This window comes from Trichomycterus rosablanca, chromosome 7 (assembly GCF_030014385.1).
Source record: "Trichomycterus rosablanca isolate fTriRos1 chromosome 7, fTriRos1.hap1, whole genome shotgun sequence".
In the NCBI taxonomy this organism is placed as follows: domain Eukaryota; kingdom Metazoa; phylum Chordata; class Actinopteri; order Siluriformes; family Trichomycteridae; genus Trichomycterus; species Trichomycterus rosablanca.
This window is the reverse complement of record NC_085994.1, coordinates 18,206,736-18,224,510: the sequence shown is the minus strand read 5'-3', so window position 1 is coordinate 18,224,510 and position 17,775 is coordinate 18,206,736. Positions and strand designations below refer to the sequence as shown.

General features: G+C 38.6%; 2 protein-coding genes and 3 non-coding genes across 5 annotated transcripts; 1 reads left to right on the top strand and 4 right to left on the bottom strand.

Annotated features, from left to right (window-relative positions):
- Positions 1-3,784: 3,784 nt before the first annotated feature.
- trnaa-agc (transfer RNA alanine (anticodon AGC)) lies at positions 3,785-3,857 on the bottom strand. Its single transcript has one exon. It is a non-coding gene; the product is annotated as a tRNA-Ala (tRNA).
- Positions 3,858-6,572: 2,715 nt separating this feature from the next.
- Positions 6,573-6,645, bottom strand: trnaa-agc (transfer RNA alanine (anticodon AGC)). Its single transcript has one exon. It is a non-coding gene; the product is annotated as a tRNA-Ala (tRNA).
- An 846-nt stretch (positions 6,646-7,491) lies between these two features.
- On the bottom strand, positions 7,492-7,564 carry trnaa-agc (transfer RNA alanine (anticodon AGC)). Its single transcript has one exon. It is a non-coding gene; the product is annotated as a tRNA-Ala (tRNA).
- Positions 7,565-8,336: 772 nt separating this feature from the next.
- Positions 8,337-12,790, top strand: si:dkey-20d21.12 (uncharacterized protein LOC556245 homolog). The gene is made up of 4 exons (XM_062998459.1): positions 8,337-8,396; positions 11,364-11,498; positions 11,633-11,845; positions 12,579-12,790. The coding sequence occupies exons 1-4, from the start codon at positions 8,384-8,386 to the stop codon at positions 12,713-12,715; spliced, it is 498 nt and encodes a 165-aa protein (XP_062854529.1). The 5' UTR covers positions 8,337-8,383; the 3' UTR covers positions 12,716-12,790.
- A 1,524-nt stretch (positions 12,791-14,314) lies between these two features.
- On the bottom strand, positions 14,315-17,025 carry hyal3 (hyaluronidase 3). Its single transcript, XM_062998752.1, has 3 exons — positions 16,117-17,025; positions 15,063-15,152; positions 14,315-14,693 (listed from the first exon to the last, which is right to left on the bottom strand). Exons 1-3 carry the CDS (start codon positions 17,023-17,025, stop codon positions 14,415-14,417), a joined length of 1,278 nt encoding a protein of 425 aa, XP_062854822.1. The 3' UTR covers positions 14,315-14,414.
- Positions 17,026-17,775: the final 750 nt, after the last annotated feature.

The window sequence follows — 17,775 nt, the reverse complement described above, 5'->3', positions numbered from 1 at the left end:
CCCAAGTTCATTTTATACCTAAAATCTATAGCCAACATGGCACACTCAGCAATGGTGCACATGAAAATTGATTCAAAGGGGCAATTTCAGAAGCATACTGGTGGCATAATTCAAGTCGGGCCAGACAAATAACAATCCATTATACAGAACTGGTCCCTCTCTGTAAGAAAAAGTTGATTTTAGACTGGCCCAAGTTCATTTTATACCTAAAATCTATAGCCAACATGGCACACTCAGCAATGGTGCACATGAAAATTGATTCAAAGGGGCAATTTCAGAAGCATACTGGTGGCATAATTCAAGTCGGGCCAGACAAATAACAAATTCATCATACAGAACTGGTCCTTCTCTGTAAGAAAAAGTTGATTTTAGACTGGCCCAAGTTCATTTTATACCTAAAATCTATAGCCAACATGGCACACTCAGCAATGGTGCACATGAAAATTGATTCAAAGGGGCAATTTCAGAAGCATACTGGTGGCATAATTCAAGTCGGGCCAGACAAATAACAATCCATTATACAGAACTGGTCCCTCTCTGTAAGAAAAAGTTGATTTTAGACTGGCCCAAGTTCATTTTATACCTAAAATCTAACTGCCAACATGGCACACTCAGCAATTGTGCACATGAAAATTGATTCAAAGGGGCAATTTCAGAAGCATACTGGTGGCATAATTCAAGTCGGGCCAGACAAATAACAAATTCATCATACAGAACTGGTCCTTCTCTGTAAGAAAAAGTTGATTTTAGACTGGCCCAAGTTCATTTTATACCTAAAATCTATAGCCAACATGGCACACTCAGCAATGGTGCACATGAAAATTGATTCAAAGGGGCAATTTCAGAAGCATACTGGTGGCATAATTCAAGTCGGGCCAGACAAATAACAATCCATTATACAGAACTGGTCCCTCTCTGTAAGAAAAAGTTGATTTTAGACTGGCCCAAGTTCATTTTATACCTAAAATCTATAGCCAACATGGCACACTCAGCAATGGTGCACATGAAAATTGATTCAAAGGGGCAATTTCAGAAGCATACTGGTGGCATAATTCAAGTCGGGCCAGACAAATAACAAATTCATCATACAGAACTGGTCCTTCTCTGTAAGAAAAAGTTGATTTTAGACTGGCCCAAGTTCATTTTATACCTAAAATCTATAGCCAACATGGCACACTCAGCAATGGTGCACATGAAAATTGATTCAAAGGGGCAATTTCAGAAGCATACTGGTGGCATAATTCAAGTCGGGCCAGACAAATAACAATCCATTATACAGAACTGGTCCCTCTTTGTAAGAAAAAGTTGATTTTAGACTGGCCCAAGTTCATTTTATACCTAAAATCTAACTGCCAACATGGCACACTCAGCAATGGTGCACATGAAAATTGATTCAAATTAACTGGCAACATGCTACATCTAGTGCAATTTAAGATTGTATTTTAAAAACGTTTAAATGCTATACTGAAGGCATTATTCATGCATAGACAGACAAACAATAAGTCCGTCACGATCAGGTTTTTCCCTGTACAAAAATCTTGTTTTACACTGACCTGCCAATTGTGATTCCATTCATCAAAAATGTATTCCTTTAACTCAATTTCCATTGGTATTTTCAAAGCCTATTTCAGCATCTGGCCAGATCTAGCCCTTTTCTCTCAGGAAGGACAACTAATTTCATACCTCCAAATCAGATATCTTGTGCAGAGGAATATTTTTTTTAATTCTCTTTGTAGGTTGAAACAAATGTGAAATATTTAATACATTGTTTATGTTAAAATACAAATTTGTGCTGACATTATCTGAAATGTATGAATTAACATGAATTTTGTACATGTTAAGTAATGTACATTGTGTTATTTTAAATGTGTTTTAAATGCATTTTGAAAGTTGCATGGATTAAAGTAAGAATATTTTTAAGGAAATTCTGTGTTTTTGTTGAAGTGCTTTAAGCATTTGCAGTGCTTTAAATTAACAATTTGATATCTTGCAACAATTGTGTCTGTGTGGATTAAATAGTAGTATTGTGTAAGATATAATTAAAATAAGTATAATTTACAGTTTCTAAAATTTGAATTAAATAATAAGAATTTAACAAATAATTACAGTACTGTACAGTTAACCTAAGTTTTTACTGTGATGTTACTGTAAAATGCAATTACAGTAAGATCAAGTTACTGAAAAAGTAAAATACAGTTCTGGTACTGTAAATTTGAACTACAGTAACTTACTGGCAACACTGTTTGAAATGTCTAAAAGTGCACAAGACTTTATATTTTTGCTTTCTTCTGCCAGTATGTCACCGTGTGCTGTGTGTTTACACTCTGTTGCCCTCGTTGCCACGCCCCGTTGTTAGCGCTGTTCACTTTAACTGTGTGTCCAAATAGGCCTACTCCTCTATCCTGTTTTTTCTTTTGCTACTTACTGTGGTGGTTTCCGTTTGTGTTTGTTTGTACTGGTTATTGTTGTGGTCTACATTTGTGCCTATTTTTAAATTACTGCTAGTCAGTGTTCACTAGTCCGTGTTTGTTCGTGGTTCTGCTCATTAAAAGCTGTTTAACGCATATGCGACTTGCGTTCGTCACATGAACAAGTAGGCTGTATAGTGAAGGGCCCCCAGAAGACAGTGGCAAAGATTGCAACTTCTTAATATGATTGCCATGTTCTCTCAAGTAATAAAATTTAAAAATTGCTTACAGGGAGAGAATTCTTCTTTTTGGTTAATTTGTTTTCTCTTTGAATAAATTTACATGTGCACCATTGCTGAGTGTGCCATGTTGCCAGTTCGATTTTAGTTAGAAAATGATCCTGGGCCAGGCTAAAATCAACTTTTTCTTACAGGGAGGGACCAGTTCTATATAATGAATTTGTTATTTGTCTGGCCCGACTTGAATTATGCCACCAGTATGCTTCTGAAATTGCCCCTTTGAATCAATTTTCATGTGCACAATTGCTGAGTGTGCCATGTTGGATATAGATTTTAGGTATAAAATGAACTTGGGCCAGTCTAAAATCAACTTTTTTTTACAGAGAGGGACCAGTTCTGTATAATGGATTGTTATTTGTCTGGCCCGACTTGAATTATGCCACCAGTATGCTTCTGAAATTGCCCCTTTGAATCAATTTTCATGTGCACCATTGCTGAGTGTGCCATGTTGGCTATAGATTTTAGGTATAAAATTAACTTGGGCCAGTCTAAAATCAACTTTTTCTTACAGAGAGGGACCAGTTCTGTATGATGGATTTGTTATTTGTCTGGCCCGACTTGAATTACGCCACCAGTATGCTTCTGAATAAAAATAGGTTTTCCTTACAGTGGAAATGCAGCCTGAAAGAATGAATTGAATTGAGTAAATATTTTAATTATATTTGAATCACATTTTTACATTGACAATATCACGATGAGAATCAGCCAAAAAAATTATGTTCACGTCTTCATTTAGTTGATTTATGTCGGTAAAATATAAAGTGTGCAGCAAATATCCATGGCGAACGCTCCCTTTATGAATAAGGAGCCAACTTCAGCCGCTAAATAAAAAGCTGCGAATAAGTAACCAAACGAATCAGAAGCTGCGAATAAGTAACTAACTTCAGCCTCGTAACATATTCAGGGTTTGTTTACAGGATTTTTAGAAATGCACATGTGGTTTTAAGACAGATAATGCAACGAGTTTTAGCTCATGTTTACTCTAATATTATTCGTTGTTGTTAAATGGTCTATTTCGAAATGTATCGGCGCTTTGTAAGTTCTATCGAGCTACATACTCTGACAATGTAACTCCTTTGGAGAATGCGGGCATCGATCCCGCTACCTCTCGCATGCTAAGCGAGCGCTCTACCATTTGAGCTAATTCCCCATAGCGACACGTGATGTGGCAGCTATGGCAACCATGTAACCAATAAGCCATTTGAAACAGCTGATTAAAATCTTTTGTTATCTGAGTAACAGTTCCTGGCTAATACATGCATTGGCGTTTGTTTAACTTTATAATGCAAAGTTTTGTAAGCTATTAATAAGCCACTTACACACTTCTTTAATGCTCTCGCATGCTAAGCGAGCGCTTTACCATTTGAGCTAATTCCCCTATTAAACAGCGATCATAATATCCAATAATTCTTAATAATAAAACGGATAGTTCCGGACCTAAAATCTGATTGGCTGAGCCGCGTTCGAATGCGTTGTAAAATGCCCGTATACGCACACCTATAACCACCTCACATCATTCCATATTAATACGCCACTGTAATACTGTAATCGTGCCTAGCAACATGGCACACTGTTAACGGACTACATTATGTGGCGGAAGAATGCTTGTAAGTGTTTTTTGTAAATAAATACATTTATGAATTGAACATTGTTGTATTTTATTATATTTAATGTTGACCGCCGCTTCGCGTCATGCCAAAAACATCCCTCCCCGTGATAAAATCGCAATAACGCACGGTCTCGAGTGGCTTATTGCTTTAATTTATTAGACTATTTTCAGACAGCATTATAAAACGGAGGTTATAAAACGGATAGTTCCGGTCCTAAAATCTGATTGGCTGAGCCGCGTTCGAAGCCGTTGTAAAATCCCCGATAAACGCACACCTAGGACCACCTCACATCATTCCATATTAATACGCCACTGAAAAGAAAAAGTTTATGTTATTTTCGCCCTCATGTTGCCTAGCAACACTGTTAATCGAACTACCTGGCGTCGTGGAAGAATGCTTTATTGTAAGTTTATACACAATATATTTGAGACAGCTGCAGGAGAAATGCAGGGAACAAAGACAGCCCCTCTACATCGCTTTCATCGACCTCACAAAGGCTTTTGACCATGTCAGCAGGGACGGTCTCTTCAAAATCCTCCCAAAGATTGGTTGTCCTCCAAGGCTCCTCAGCATCATAAGGTCCTTCCACAAAAACATGAAGGGCACAGTGGTCTATGATGGTTCTACTTCAAGAGCATTTGACATCCAAAGTGGAGTGAAGCAGGGGTGTGTCCTCGCCCCCACCCTATTTGGAATCTTCTTTTCCATCCTGCTAAAGCACGCCTTCGGGTCCTCCACTGAAGGCATCTACCTTCGCACCAGAGCAGATGGAAAGCTGTTCAAGCTCTCCAGACCGAGGGCGTTGTCTAAGGTGCAGTTGAATTGCCTGTGTGACTTCCTTTTTGCAGACGATGCAGCAATCACCACTAACTAATCAGGGAGGCTTGCTGCGACTTTGGGCTTACAATCAGCTTAAAGAAAACTCAGGTCATGGGACAAGGTGTGGACCTTCCACCTAACATCTGCATATCAGAACATGAACTGGAAGTGGTCCGTGACTTTGTGTACCTAGGGTCGACAATCTCAGACTCTCTTTCTCTTGACAGTGAGCTGAACAAGCGCATTGGCAAGGCCTCTACGACTATGTCCAGACTGGTAAAGAGAGTGTGGAACAACAGAAAGCTGACAGAACACACAAAGGTCCAAGTCTACAGAGCATGTGTAGTGAGCACACTCCTGTATGGCAGCGAAACTTGGACTCTACGAGCCAGACAAGAACAGAAGCTCAACACCTTTCACATGCGCTGCCTTCGCCGCATCTTCAACATCACCTGGCAGGACAGGGTGCCCAATACCACAGTCCTCGAGAGGGCTGGCACCCACAGCATGTTCACCCTACTGAAACAACGACGGCTGCGTTGGCTTGGACACATTGTCCGGATGGACGAGGGGTGCATTCCTAGAGACCTCTTGTATGGAGAGCTGGACGAAGGAAAGCGTCCCACGGGCAGGCCTCAGCTACGCTACAAGGATGTCTGTAAAAGAGACCTGAAAGCCCTGGACATCAACCTCAACATGTGGGAAGCCCTGGCCACTGAGCGATCATCCTGGAAGCATACAGTGCAGAAGGGTCTCTCCAAGTTTGAAGAGAAAATAGCCCAAAAGACAGAGGTACAACACCAGAAGAGGAAAGCGCTAAGTGCAGTTGAGAGACCAGCATCAAGCTTCATCTGCGCAAGATGTGGAAGAGACTGTCATTCTCGTATAGGACTGACAAGCCACAACCGATGCTGCAAAATTTAACAGTGCACAACTCCATAGTCTCCCGAGACTGACGGATGCCTGTTATTATTATTATACACAATAAATACATTTATGAATTAAACATTGTTGTATTTATTGTATTTTATGTTGACCGCCGTTTTATAAAAGCAATAAGCCACTCGAGACCGTGCGTTACTGCTATGATTTTAGCACGGGGAAAAAATCACAGTAACGCACGGTCTCTCGTGGCTAATTGCTTTAATGAAAGTGTTTCAACTCATGTATACTATAAGATTTTTATTCCAGCTTATTATAACAATCTGAATACTATGGAAACAGATTAAAACAATTAATCATTAAAAATGATTAATATATTATATTATTCATTACAATTTTAATTACATTATTAAATAATTTTATTTCTATCAATAATTAATAAAAAAAAATTTAATCATCTGTGTCAACGTTAGACTGACACAGACGTCAGTGTTTGTTCTGCTTTATATTGCAAGACAAGTGTTCAGGCACTTTCATTTGTTTCAAAAGTATTTTGGAGAATGCGGGCATCGATCCCGCTACCTCTCGCATGCTAAGCGAGCGCTCTACCATTTGAGCTAATTCCCCTGGGACAGTTGGACTGGGACAGTTGGACAACAAAGTGTTTCAGTTGTATACTTCTAAAGATTATTTTCAAGATGATTTTGTCCCAGCTTTAATAACAATCTAAATACAATGGAAACAGATTAAAACAAAAATATTTTGAATTAATCATTAAAAATAATTACTGTATTATATTATTAATTACCTTGTTTAAATACATGATTAATTTATTAAATATATATTAATAATTAATTACAAATATATTTTTTAAACATCAACGTCAAAGTTACACTGACACCGACTTCAGTGTTTGTTCTGCTTTATATTGTAAGACAAGTGTTCAAGCACCTTTATTTGTTTTCTCGTTATGCGATCAAAACTTCTGTGGAGAATGCGGGCATGGATCCCGCTACCACTCGCATGCTAAGCGAGCGCACTACCATTTGAGCTAATTCCCACACTGCATCAAAGGTGCCCCCCAAGAAAACTAGTGCTGACCCAAGCGTTTCCAATCTGAACTGAGCGTTGATGCATTATAAAACAGAGGAACATAAGTGTTTTATCTCATGTATACTTTTTAAGATAATTTTTAGGATTATTTTTATCCCAGCTTTAATAACAATCTATATACTATGAAAAAAAAGATTAAAACAAAATATTTTAATGAATTATTAAAAATAATTAATGTATTACAGTATTGTTTTTTGTAATTAAATTAATTAGTTAAATTTATATTATTAATTAATTAAAAAAAAAAATTTTAATCAGCGTCAACATTACACTAACACCGACGTCACTGTTTGTTCTGCTTTATATTGTAAGTTTTCAAGTACTTTTATTTGTATTCTCGTCGTGTAATCAAAAGCACATTGGAGAATGCGGGCATCGATCCCGCTACCTCTCGCATGCTAAGCGAGCGCTCTACCATTTGAGCTAATTCCCCCACTGTGAAAGCAGTGCCCCCCGAGGACACTCATAAATGCCTGTACTACTAACAGCCTGACCCAAGTGCTGACCTGTGTGAAGTGTTGCATAACAAATAAGGAGTTACAGCTGGTCATCTTTTCAAAACAGCATTTCACTAAATATAAACTTTTTGGACAGTGTTGTTCTATATCCTATTTTATCCATACATTTTCATAGCAGTCTCTTTATGTTCATAAATAACACACAGTTACTGGAGGTGATGATAAAACCCAGGTCCCCAGGACCCATGTTGATGTACAGCACCAACTCTACTACTAGCTGAATCACTGTGCCTGTTGAGTTGGCTACTGTTTTTTATCTTAATATTTTTACATAGAACTTACAAATTACAAATGCCAGCTTCAAACTCAAGGGTCATGCTTTATTTACACAAAATCTTGTATTACACTTTACATAAGCCCTGTTGGTCACTGTACATTGGTTATCTATTTAATTTCTATTATAATTGTATTATGGTTTGGCCCAGAATCTATTAATATCTGTCACACAGCCGCTGCTAGTGCAGCTATTTTGGGTGTGGGAATGCTGGACTGCCCACACAGACTGCTTGTTTTGGTGATAAGGCAAAAGCAGAAAACTGGGCAGGTTGTTACATTATTTTCAAAACTGTACTCTATTCTCTTATAACAGAATAATACAACTTAAAAAACTGGTCTAGATTTTATAAGGTGCCATGTAGTCATGACATTTCTAATGTCAAACTGGACTTACAAGGCTCCTTATCTAGAAACGGGTCACGTCTTCCAGCTAGACTTTTTTGTACAGCTTACTAAGGATGCACTCTGAAGGTAGGGACTGTTTTACATAGTTTGATGATGTTATTTATACAGTTAATAATAATTTTGTAGACCTTCAGCCAAACTGAATGTGACTTAAATATGTAAAACCATGTTTATGAAGCTCTTTACATAATGCTTTCTTTGTCCCGTGTTTTATCAAATTAAGAAGTGACAGCTTCAGAGTGTTAAACTTTTTTATTTAGTGTAGTTGTAGTTTTTAGAATGTTAACATCATAAAAATAGTATCAAGTGCTTTCCAACTCACATTTACTTTTTGTGCCTTTATTTTAAAAAGTGTCAAAGTGCAGATGAAATTACAAAATGTGTATTACTCTTACTACATTATATGTGCTATATAATTATTGAGATTACCTTCAATTAACATGGTTTGTTTAACTAGACCTACAGTGTATCACAAAAGTGAGTACACCCCTCACATTTCTGCAGATATTTAAGTATATCTTTTCATGGGACAACACTGACAAAATGACACTTTGACACAATGAAAAGTAGTCTGTGTGCAGCTTATATAACAGTGTAAATTTATTCTTCCCTCAAAATAACTCAATATACAGCCATTAATGTCTAAACCACCGGCAACAAAAGTGAGTACACCCCTAAGAGACTACACCCCTAAATGTCCAAATTGAGCACTGCTTGTCATTTTCCCTCCAAAATGTCATGTGATTTGTTAGTGTTACTAGGTCTCAGGTGTGCATAGGGAGCAGGTGTGTTCAATTTAGTAGTACAGCTCTCACACTCTCTCATACTGGTCACTGAAAGTTCCAACATGGCACCTCATGGCAAAGAACTCTCTGAGGATCTTAAAAGACGAATTGTTGCGCTACATGAAGATGGCCAAGGCTACAAGAAGATTGCCAACACCCTGAAACTGAGCTGCAGCACAGTGGCCAAGATCATCCAGCGTTTTAAAAGAGCAGGGTCCACTCAGAACAGACCTCGCGTTGGTCGTCCAAAGAAGCTGAGTGCACGTGCTCAGCGTCACATCCAACTGCTGTCTTTGAAAGATAGGCGCAGGAGTGCTGTCAGCATTGCTGCAGAGATTGAAAAGGTGGGGGGTCAGCCTGTCAGTGCTCAGACCATACGCCGCACACTACATCAAATTGGTCTGCATGGCTGTCACCCCAGAAGGAAGCCTCTTCTGAAGTCTCTACACAAGAAAGCCCGCAAACAGTTTGCTGAAGACATGTCAACAAAGGACATGGATTACTGGAACCATGTCCTATGGTCTGATGAGACCAAGATTAATTTGTTTGGTTCAGATGGTCTCAAGCATGTGTGGCAGCAATCAGGTGAGGAGTACAAAGATAAGTGTGTCATGCCTACAGTCAAGCATGGTGGTGGGAATGCCATGGTCTGGGGCTGCATGAGTGCAGCAGGTGTTGGGGAGTTACATTTCATTGAGGGACACATGAACTCCAATATGTACTGTGAAATACTGAGCAGAGCATGATCCCCTCCCTCCGGAAACTGGGTCGCAGGGCAGTGTTTCAGCATGATAATGACCCCAAACACACCTCTAAGACGACCACTGCTTTATTGAAGAGGCTGAGGGTAAAGGTGATGGACTGGCCAAGCATGTCTCCAGACCTAAACCCAATAGAACATCTTTGGGGCATCCTCAAGCGGAAGGTGGAGGAGCGCAAAGTCTCGAATATCCGCCAGCTCCGTGATGTCGTCATGGAGGAGTGGAAAAGCATTCCAGTGGCAACCTGTGAAGCTCTGGTGAACTCCATGCCCAGGAGAGTTAAGGCAGTTCTGGGAAATAATGGTGGCCACACAAAATATTGACACTTCAGGAACTTTCACTAAGGGCTGTACTCACTTTTGTTGCCGGTGGTTTAGACATTAATGGCTGTATATTGAGTTATTTTGAGGGAAGAATAAATTTACACTGTTATATAAGCTGCACACAGACTACTTTTCATTGTGTCAAAGTGTCATTTTGTCAGTGTTGTCCCATGAAAAGATATACTTAAATATCTGCAGAAATGTGAGGGGTGTACTCACTTTTGTGATACACTGTATATGTGTGACTATTATAGCCTTTAAAAATAAATGAATATAGAAAATTGCCACTACTTAAGCTACACGAACTGCACATTTTCTAATATTGAGCAAGTATTAATAAAAAGATTTAAAATCAGACCCAAGGCTTAAATTAGCTTAGTGGTTAGAGCTTTGGCCAATCAATTAAAAGGTTATAGGTTTAAATCTCAGCTGTGCCATGTAGCCATTGCAGGGCCCATCAGCAAGGCCCTTAACCCTCTTTGCTCCAGGGGTGCTATATAGTGGCTGACTCTGAGATCTAACTCCAGCTTCCAAATGAGCTGGGATACAAAGAAAGGCATTTTATTGTACTGTACATGTGCTTGTGTATAAATGACAAATAAAGGTGTTCTAATTACATCACTACAATAATTGCTTGCACCACCAGAATTTGAGCTTTTACCAATTGAAGTTTTTTCACTGAATTAAATAATCCTACATTATACAGTGGTTCAAAAATTTTATACCTTTGTTATATCCTCTACAACTGCATATTTGTTACAGCTGCTATCCAATTTGCTGAAAAACCCTAAAAAACCCTAAAGTTGTTGATGCTAAATAAACAGGTAAAAAGTTAAAATAGACCTTTTTGTTTTATATTATTATATAAAACCCAATAAGGCCATTTACAAAGAACAATATACCAACAGTCAAACATACTGGTGGTAGAATGATGTGGGAGTGCTTAATAGTGTAATTAATTCAACTCTTTGTTAAACAATCCTTGAGACAAATTTGAATGGCAAAATAAGCGTTTTTTAATCTGAAGACTGCCAGTACATACGTGTCCAACTCAAGTGTATGAAAGCTTTTGACTTTAACTGATCATAATGCCCAGTATGCTAAGGTAACACCAGTGTGGATCCAGTTTTAAATACATACTCATGTAATTGTCTCTCTGGGTAGGAGTGATGACTAAGTCTCCTTCACCTTCTGCTGCATTTGTGTGGATCAGTGATAAAGACATGACTGAGATTGAACTGCACTCTGTAGACTCCATTAGTGACCTGCACCGTACAAACATGGAACATCACAGCAAAGGTATCAGACACTATTGATGTTATTCAGTGCCAAGGTTGAAAGCTTTGTCAATCATACAGAATCTTATTTGTTTACGGGATATGGGTTGATTACCTACCTTACCTAACTATGACCAATGGCCTGTGTTGTCTCAGGTATTCGACCACCACGTCCTCAACCTCCAACTATTAATGGTCACATTCAGATGACAGACAGACCGGTGGTCTGTCAAACTGCACGTCCAGAAAAAATATACCATTTGAATCATTTCAGTAATATATGCACTTCTTCAAGGTGGTGCTACTCTTTAATCTGCATGGCTGTTATTCTGATTCTGCTCACACTTATTCTCATCTTTAGCTTCTTAGGTGAGTTCATGCTATTTTTTGGTTTGTTTAATCCATTCCCCTTTGCTTTTAATACTCTGTCAACTTTTTCACTTTGCTACTTATTTTACATAATATCTAAAAATTATTTATAAAAAAAAAACCTGATATTTGAATGATTTCCTTTTCCAAAATACATATAATTTTATATTAAAATATTAAAATTTCACTGGATAAAAAAATGTATGGGTGATTACTAGTAAATGCTATTATTACAGTTCTTTAAATAAAAACTTACCCAGTACTGTAGTAATTTCTTAAGACTCCATATTAATGACAAATGACTGTAAAGAATATGTGTATATGCTTTGTGTTATATAAGTCAAAATGTTAATATTAATACCATTTTATTCCAAAAAATGTTATTAAAATATCTATTTGATTTATACATATAGAAGCCTTGTGTTGTACAGGTAGAAATAACTGCCCTGGGACATTACAAGGATGGTCACCAAGTGTTGTGTCTACTTTTATTATATTTGTTTTAGCTCATTTGAGGTCTAACAACTATAATAGGATACTGGAAATATTTCAGTAGAATATAAATAGGTTAATGTAATATTTTACTTTTTTTTTCAAGTACTATTTGGTTCTGGCCATTATAAAGTCTTCACTATAAATATATTTTTTAGTTTCTGGTTTACAGTATGTCCTGGATAGATTTCAGACTTTACCACTGGGCTCCTAAATCTTTCTGTGTGTATTTCTTTTGTAGTCCAACAGAGCAGTGCTCTACACCGGCTATCTGAGATACTGAAGCAAAATCAAGAGGGAACAGAGGAAATATTCTCCCTAATGAAACAGCTCCAAGCTCTGCATCTAAACCTGACAGCACCAAAGACTGGACACTGATCACAGAGCCACATTATATTGCCCACATACACCGATCAGCCATAACATTAAAACCACCTCCTTGTTTCTACACTCATTGTCCATTTTATCAGCTCTACCTACCATATAGAAGCACTTTGAAGTTCTACAATTACTGACTGCAGTCCATCTGTTTCTCTACATACCTTTTTAGCCCGCTTTCACCCTGTTCTTTAATGGTCAGGACCCACACAGAGCAGGTATTATTTACATGGTGGATGATTCTCAGCACTGCAGTGACAATGACATGGTGGTGGTGTGTTAGTGTGTGTTGTGCTGGTATGAGTGGATCAGACACAGCAGCACTGCTGGAGTTTTTAAATACTGTGTCCACTCACTGTCCACTCTATTAGACACTCCTACTTAGTTGGTCCACCTTGTAGATGTAAAGTCAGAGACGATCTAATTTATTGCTGCTATTTGAATTGGTCATCTTCGAGACCTTCATCAGTGGTCACAGGACGCTGCCCACGGGGCACTTTTGGCTGGTGGACTATTCTCAGTCCAGTAGTAACAATGAGGTGTTTAAAAACTCCATCAGCGCTGAGAATGATCCACCACCCAAATAATACCTACTCTGTAGTGGTCCTGACTATTGAAGAACAGCATGAAAAGGGGCTAACAAAGCATGCAGAGAAACAGATGGACTACAGTCAGTAATTGTAGAACTACAAAGTGCTTCTATATGGTAAGTGGAGCTAATAAAATGGACAGTGAGAGTAGAAACAAGCAGGTGGTTTTAATGTTACGGCTGATCGGTGTATTCAATATCATAAAAAATTAAAGCAAGTAATTACGGTCACCAAATACTATTGTATTGTATAATACTAGCCAATGAAAGCATTAAAAACTGAACACGTGTGAGTGCATGTTAAAGATTGCTTGTCAGAATCGAGACAAGCAGATCTGTTTTAACAGCACCAGCTGGTACATGCAGCTGTCCAACTAGCTTTTATGGTTGACTGCTGCCAGATTTTTGGTTTTGTACTTAGGTTTGCTTTTTGTTATTCAGAAAGCATTTACAGACAAAAAATGGACTTTGGGGATGTGGAGTTTATTTATAAATATAATTTAGGGTAAGCACTGTATTATTTTGGATGTTTCATAATTGAAAGGCACTTAAGAACCAGCTAGAGAACTGGCATCACAATTTAAACCAATATGCTAAACTCAAGCTCTTGGTTAAAACCAGTGACCTTATTTCAGGCAGATGAGACATCAGTACTTCTATTTTACTTTAATGGTTCATTCTTCCAAACTATTATGTCATTGACAGTCTTTGTGTGCCAGAATGTGCTGTTAAATATTATGAATAATTGTGGATTATCAGAAGAAAATGTAAAGCCATCACTGTGTTTACAATGTATAGAGAACGGCTACTGTAGATGCCTAAAATAAAGCATTGTTGGACACCTACTGGTACAGGCACAATGGACATAATAAACTGACATTTAAGCCTCATAGATTTAAGATTATTAAAAACTGTTCAACTATTACTGACCATGCCTATCAATATGAAATTACCATATAAAACATGTACATATGGATTGTATTAAAAATGAGTGAGAACATTTTCTGCTGCATAACATTTAATAATAAGTGTAGAAACTAATAGATATTTGTCATTATATTAATTGCAAAACTAATGTAGTAAAAAAGAATATACAGTATATTAGTGCTCCTAACACTGGCTTCTTTTCTTAGCCATGTTGTTCTTCTCACACCGTTTTCCACTCCATGCTTCATAACACATACATGTAAAGTTTGACATTAAACCATGGTCAGGTTCACTTCCATGCTCAAGTAGAGGGATCATGTGGCTGGAGTGTGGGTCGCGTCGAGTGCAGCGACCATGACCACTGCACATACTCTTACTGCAGCGCGTCACCTTCTGATGCAAAGCGTCCACATACACACCCAACACTGAGGATATGTAGTCGCGAAGAAGAACACACTGGTGCTACAGAGACAAAGAAAGAGATGCTTCAGACACAATATACCTCTGAACAGTGTACAATTAACAACAAATGTAATGTAAAAAAAGATGTAAACAGTATACTAAAACTGCATATTTACTTCAAATACACAATGTATTTGCCTTGTATACTTACTTATGGTCTTATAATAATTTTTTTAAAGGGGAGAACACTAGACACAATAACTGTTTGGTAATTAAAGAGGTCTGGCATATGAAATAATTAGCTTTTTATAGCAGTGGTTTGAGCCATCCCTCTAGACAGACTGTTTTTAGTTCCTCAAGCTTACAAGGGTTCCTCTAAAGGACACTGAATTAATTCTATAAAAGTAGTAGAAGAATAGATATACTGACCTTGGACTTGGCAAACCCTAGGTCACCCCACAACACCACACCAGCAGCACCTAAAGCTGCAATCTCTCCAAGTGTGTTCTCCAGATCAGTCTAAAAGAAAGCATTAAGCTTTGGCTGAGCAGCTGCAACTTTTATTTTAGGTTCAGCACATCAGCCATAACATTAAAACCACCTCCTGGTTTCTACACTCACTGTCCATTTTATCAGCTCCACTTACCATATAGGAGCATTTTCTGACTGTAGTCCATCTGTCTCTCTGCATGCTTTGTTAGCCCCCTTTCACTCTGTTCTTCAATGGTCAGGACCCCCATAGGACCACTACAGAGTAGGTATTATTTGGGTGGTGGATCATTATCAGCATTGCAGTGACACTGACATGGTGGTGGTGTGTTAGTGTGTGTTGTGCTGGTATGAGTGGATCAGACACAGCAATGCTGATGGAGTTTTTAAACACCTCACTGTCACTGCTGGACTGATAATAGTTCACCAACCAAAAAATATCCAGCCAACAGCGCCCCGTAGGCAGCGCCCTTTGACCACTGATGGTCTGGAAGATGACCAACTCAAACAGCAGCAATAGATGAGCGATCGTCTCGTGGACCAACTAGGTTGGAGTGTGTAATAGAGTGGACAGTGAGTGGAAATGGTATTTAAAAACTCCAGCAGCGCTGCTGTGTCTGATCCACTCATACCAGCATAACACACACTCACACACCACTACCATGTCAGTGTCACTGCAGTGCTGAGAATCATCCACCTGCTCTGTGGTGGTCCTTGGAGAGTCCTGAGCATTGAAGAACAGGGTGAAAACAGGCTAAAAAAAGTATGTAGGGAAATAGATGGACTACAGTCAGTAATTGTAGAACTACAAAGTGCTTCTATATGGTAAGTAGAGCTGATAAAATGGACAGTGAGTGTTGAAACAAGGAGGTGGTTTTAATGTTATGGTTATGGCTAATCATACTGTATATATTACTTGTGGGTTATATACACACACTTTTTGGACTAAAACACCTACCTACCTATGATAGTATATGTGAGTATGTGAGTATACCTGGTTTAGGAAGTGCAGAGTACGTATAAAAGCCACTCTGGCGTAGGGAAGAACAGGAATTTTGGAACACCCACGTGCGTGCTGGGTTGCCACTCGCATAGCCTCAAGTACACGATATCTCACCATAAGCCGTGTGTTTGGGTGTCCTGCCAGGGCTTGAGGAACATACACACTTGGATAGAGTGCGGTGGACTGCTGCCATAAAAACGCCAATCTGTCATTCATTGCTTTTGTTCTAGGTTTGCATTGCCCTGTGTAACCCAGTTTCCTGGACCCATGGTAATTATAGCAGCCAGGAAATCCATAAAATCCCCAAAGTCCTCTGGGACGGTTCTTGACTCCAAGTCGTAGTGATTCCACCATGTAAGCCTTCGCTGCTTGCTCAAACTCTGCCATGGCCAACTTTGTCACTTCTTTCTCAGACATCTCTGGGTGTCTCTGTCTCACTAGCAGCCTTGACAGGAAACCGTAGGTCTTTCGGTCTCCGTAGTTGCGGACCCATAGAGGTTGCCACTTCTCCCAGTCTAGTACTGCCAACCCACTGAAGTGCTTTCGCATAAGTGCATGGATTTGCCCATCCATCACAGCCAGGTGAGCATCCAAGTCACCCAGCTGAGGAAGCCCACCATTGACCCTCAAGCCATCCGGACCGATGTAGGGATACAAACCGAGACGACGCTCATAAAACAGACTGATATTCTCACCCAGAAATCTCTGTTTCACATTATGTATAATGCCATGCTGCGACAGAGGCAGTGAAACACCATACAGACGCTGGCATTTTGAAGTAGGCATGTTCCACACCACAGAAAAAGCCTGCTTCTTGATGACCGACCCCAAAGCAGGACAGCAGTGAAGCACGGTGAAGGTCAGCAGGGGGATGAGAGGGGTAAAAGGCCACCAAAACATGATGGCTCCACCTGTAGAATAAATACTTTTTTAATCTGATTTATCTCACATCTAACTTGATGACATTCTGAAATAATTCTTAAATTCATGCTTTTAACAAAATGCAATGATTATGGCAGCCTCAAAGTTCACTGTTTTTAACATATAACAACATTTGCTACATAAAAAGTATATAGCAATATATAATTATAAAATTTATATCACTTACTAATTAATTATTAGTGATTATGGTTGACAAGAAGATCTATGAGCCAATATAAAGAGCTAATTTGACTGTACCCATTAGACTGAGTCATTAGCTTTGTACAGATCTTAGACAGCAGATAATATTAGTTGGACCATCTGTACAAGATTCAAGATTTGTCTCATGTATAGTTACATACAGCATACAAGCCCATACCTTACAAACAATTGTTCATTATGTATCTTTATGTATAAGTACCTGGAACAATAGTATCCTGGCCAAAGTAAGTGTAAAATCCCACATTGATACTGTATGCTTAAGGAAATTGCTAGAAAGGTAAGATGTAATCCAATAACCACTGAAATAACAGCTCTGCAATGAATTAGCTGTTGAAACACATCATTGACCACAGCCATACAAGCTTTACATTGCCACTCTACAGCAGGACTTAAGTTTATAAATAACGAACAAAAAATAAGTCTTTTTTTAAATGTCAAACACAGTCATGGACAATTTTGTATCTCCAATTCACCTCACTTGCATGTCTTTGGACTGTTGGAAGAAAC

Excerpts from the sequence above, each read along its gene's own strand:
- si:dkey-20d21.12 (XM_062998459.1), top strand. Across the intron at positions 11,499-11,632 it reads CATGGAACATCACAGCAAAG|GTATTCGACCACCACGTCCT; the intron begins GTATCAGACACT and ends GTGTTGTCTCAG. Across the intron at positions 11,846-12,578 it reads TCTCATCTTTAGCTTCTTAG|TCCAACAGAGCAGTGCTCTA; the intron begins GTGAGTTCATGC and ends TTTCTTTTGTAG.
- hyal3 (XM_062998752.1), bottom strand. The coding sequence starts at position 17,025 with ATGTTTTGGTGGCCTTTTACCCCTCTCATCCCCCTGCTGACCTTCACC. Across the intron at positions 15,153-16,116 it reads CTCTGCACTTCCTAAACCAG|ACTGATCTGGAGAACACACT; the intron begins GTATACTCACAT and ends GCTTTCTTTTAG. Across the intron at positions 14,694-15,062 it reads TAGGGTTTGCCAAGTCCAAG|CACCAGTGTGTTCTTCTTCG; the intron begins GTCAGTATATCT and ends TTGTCTCTGTAG.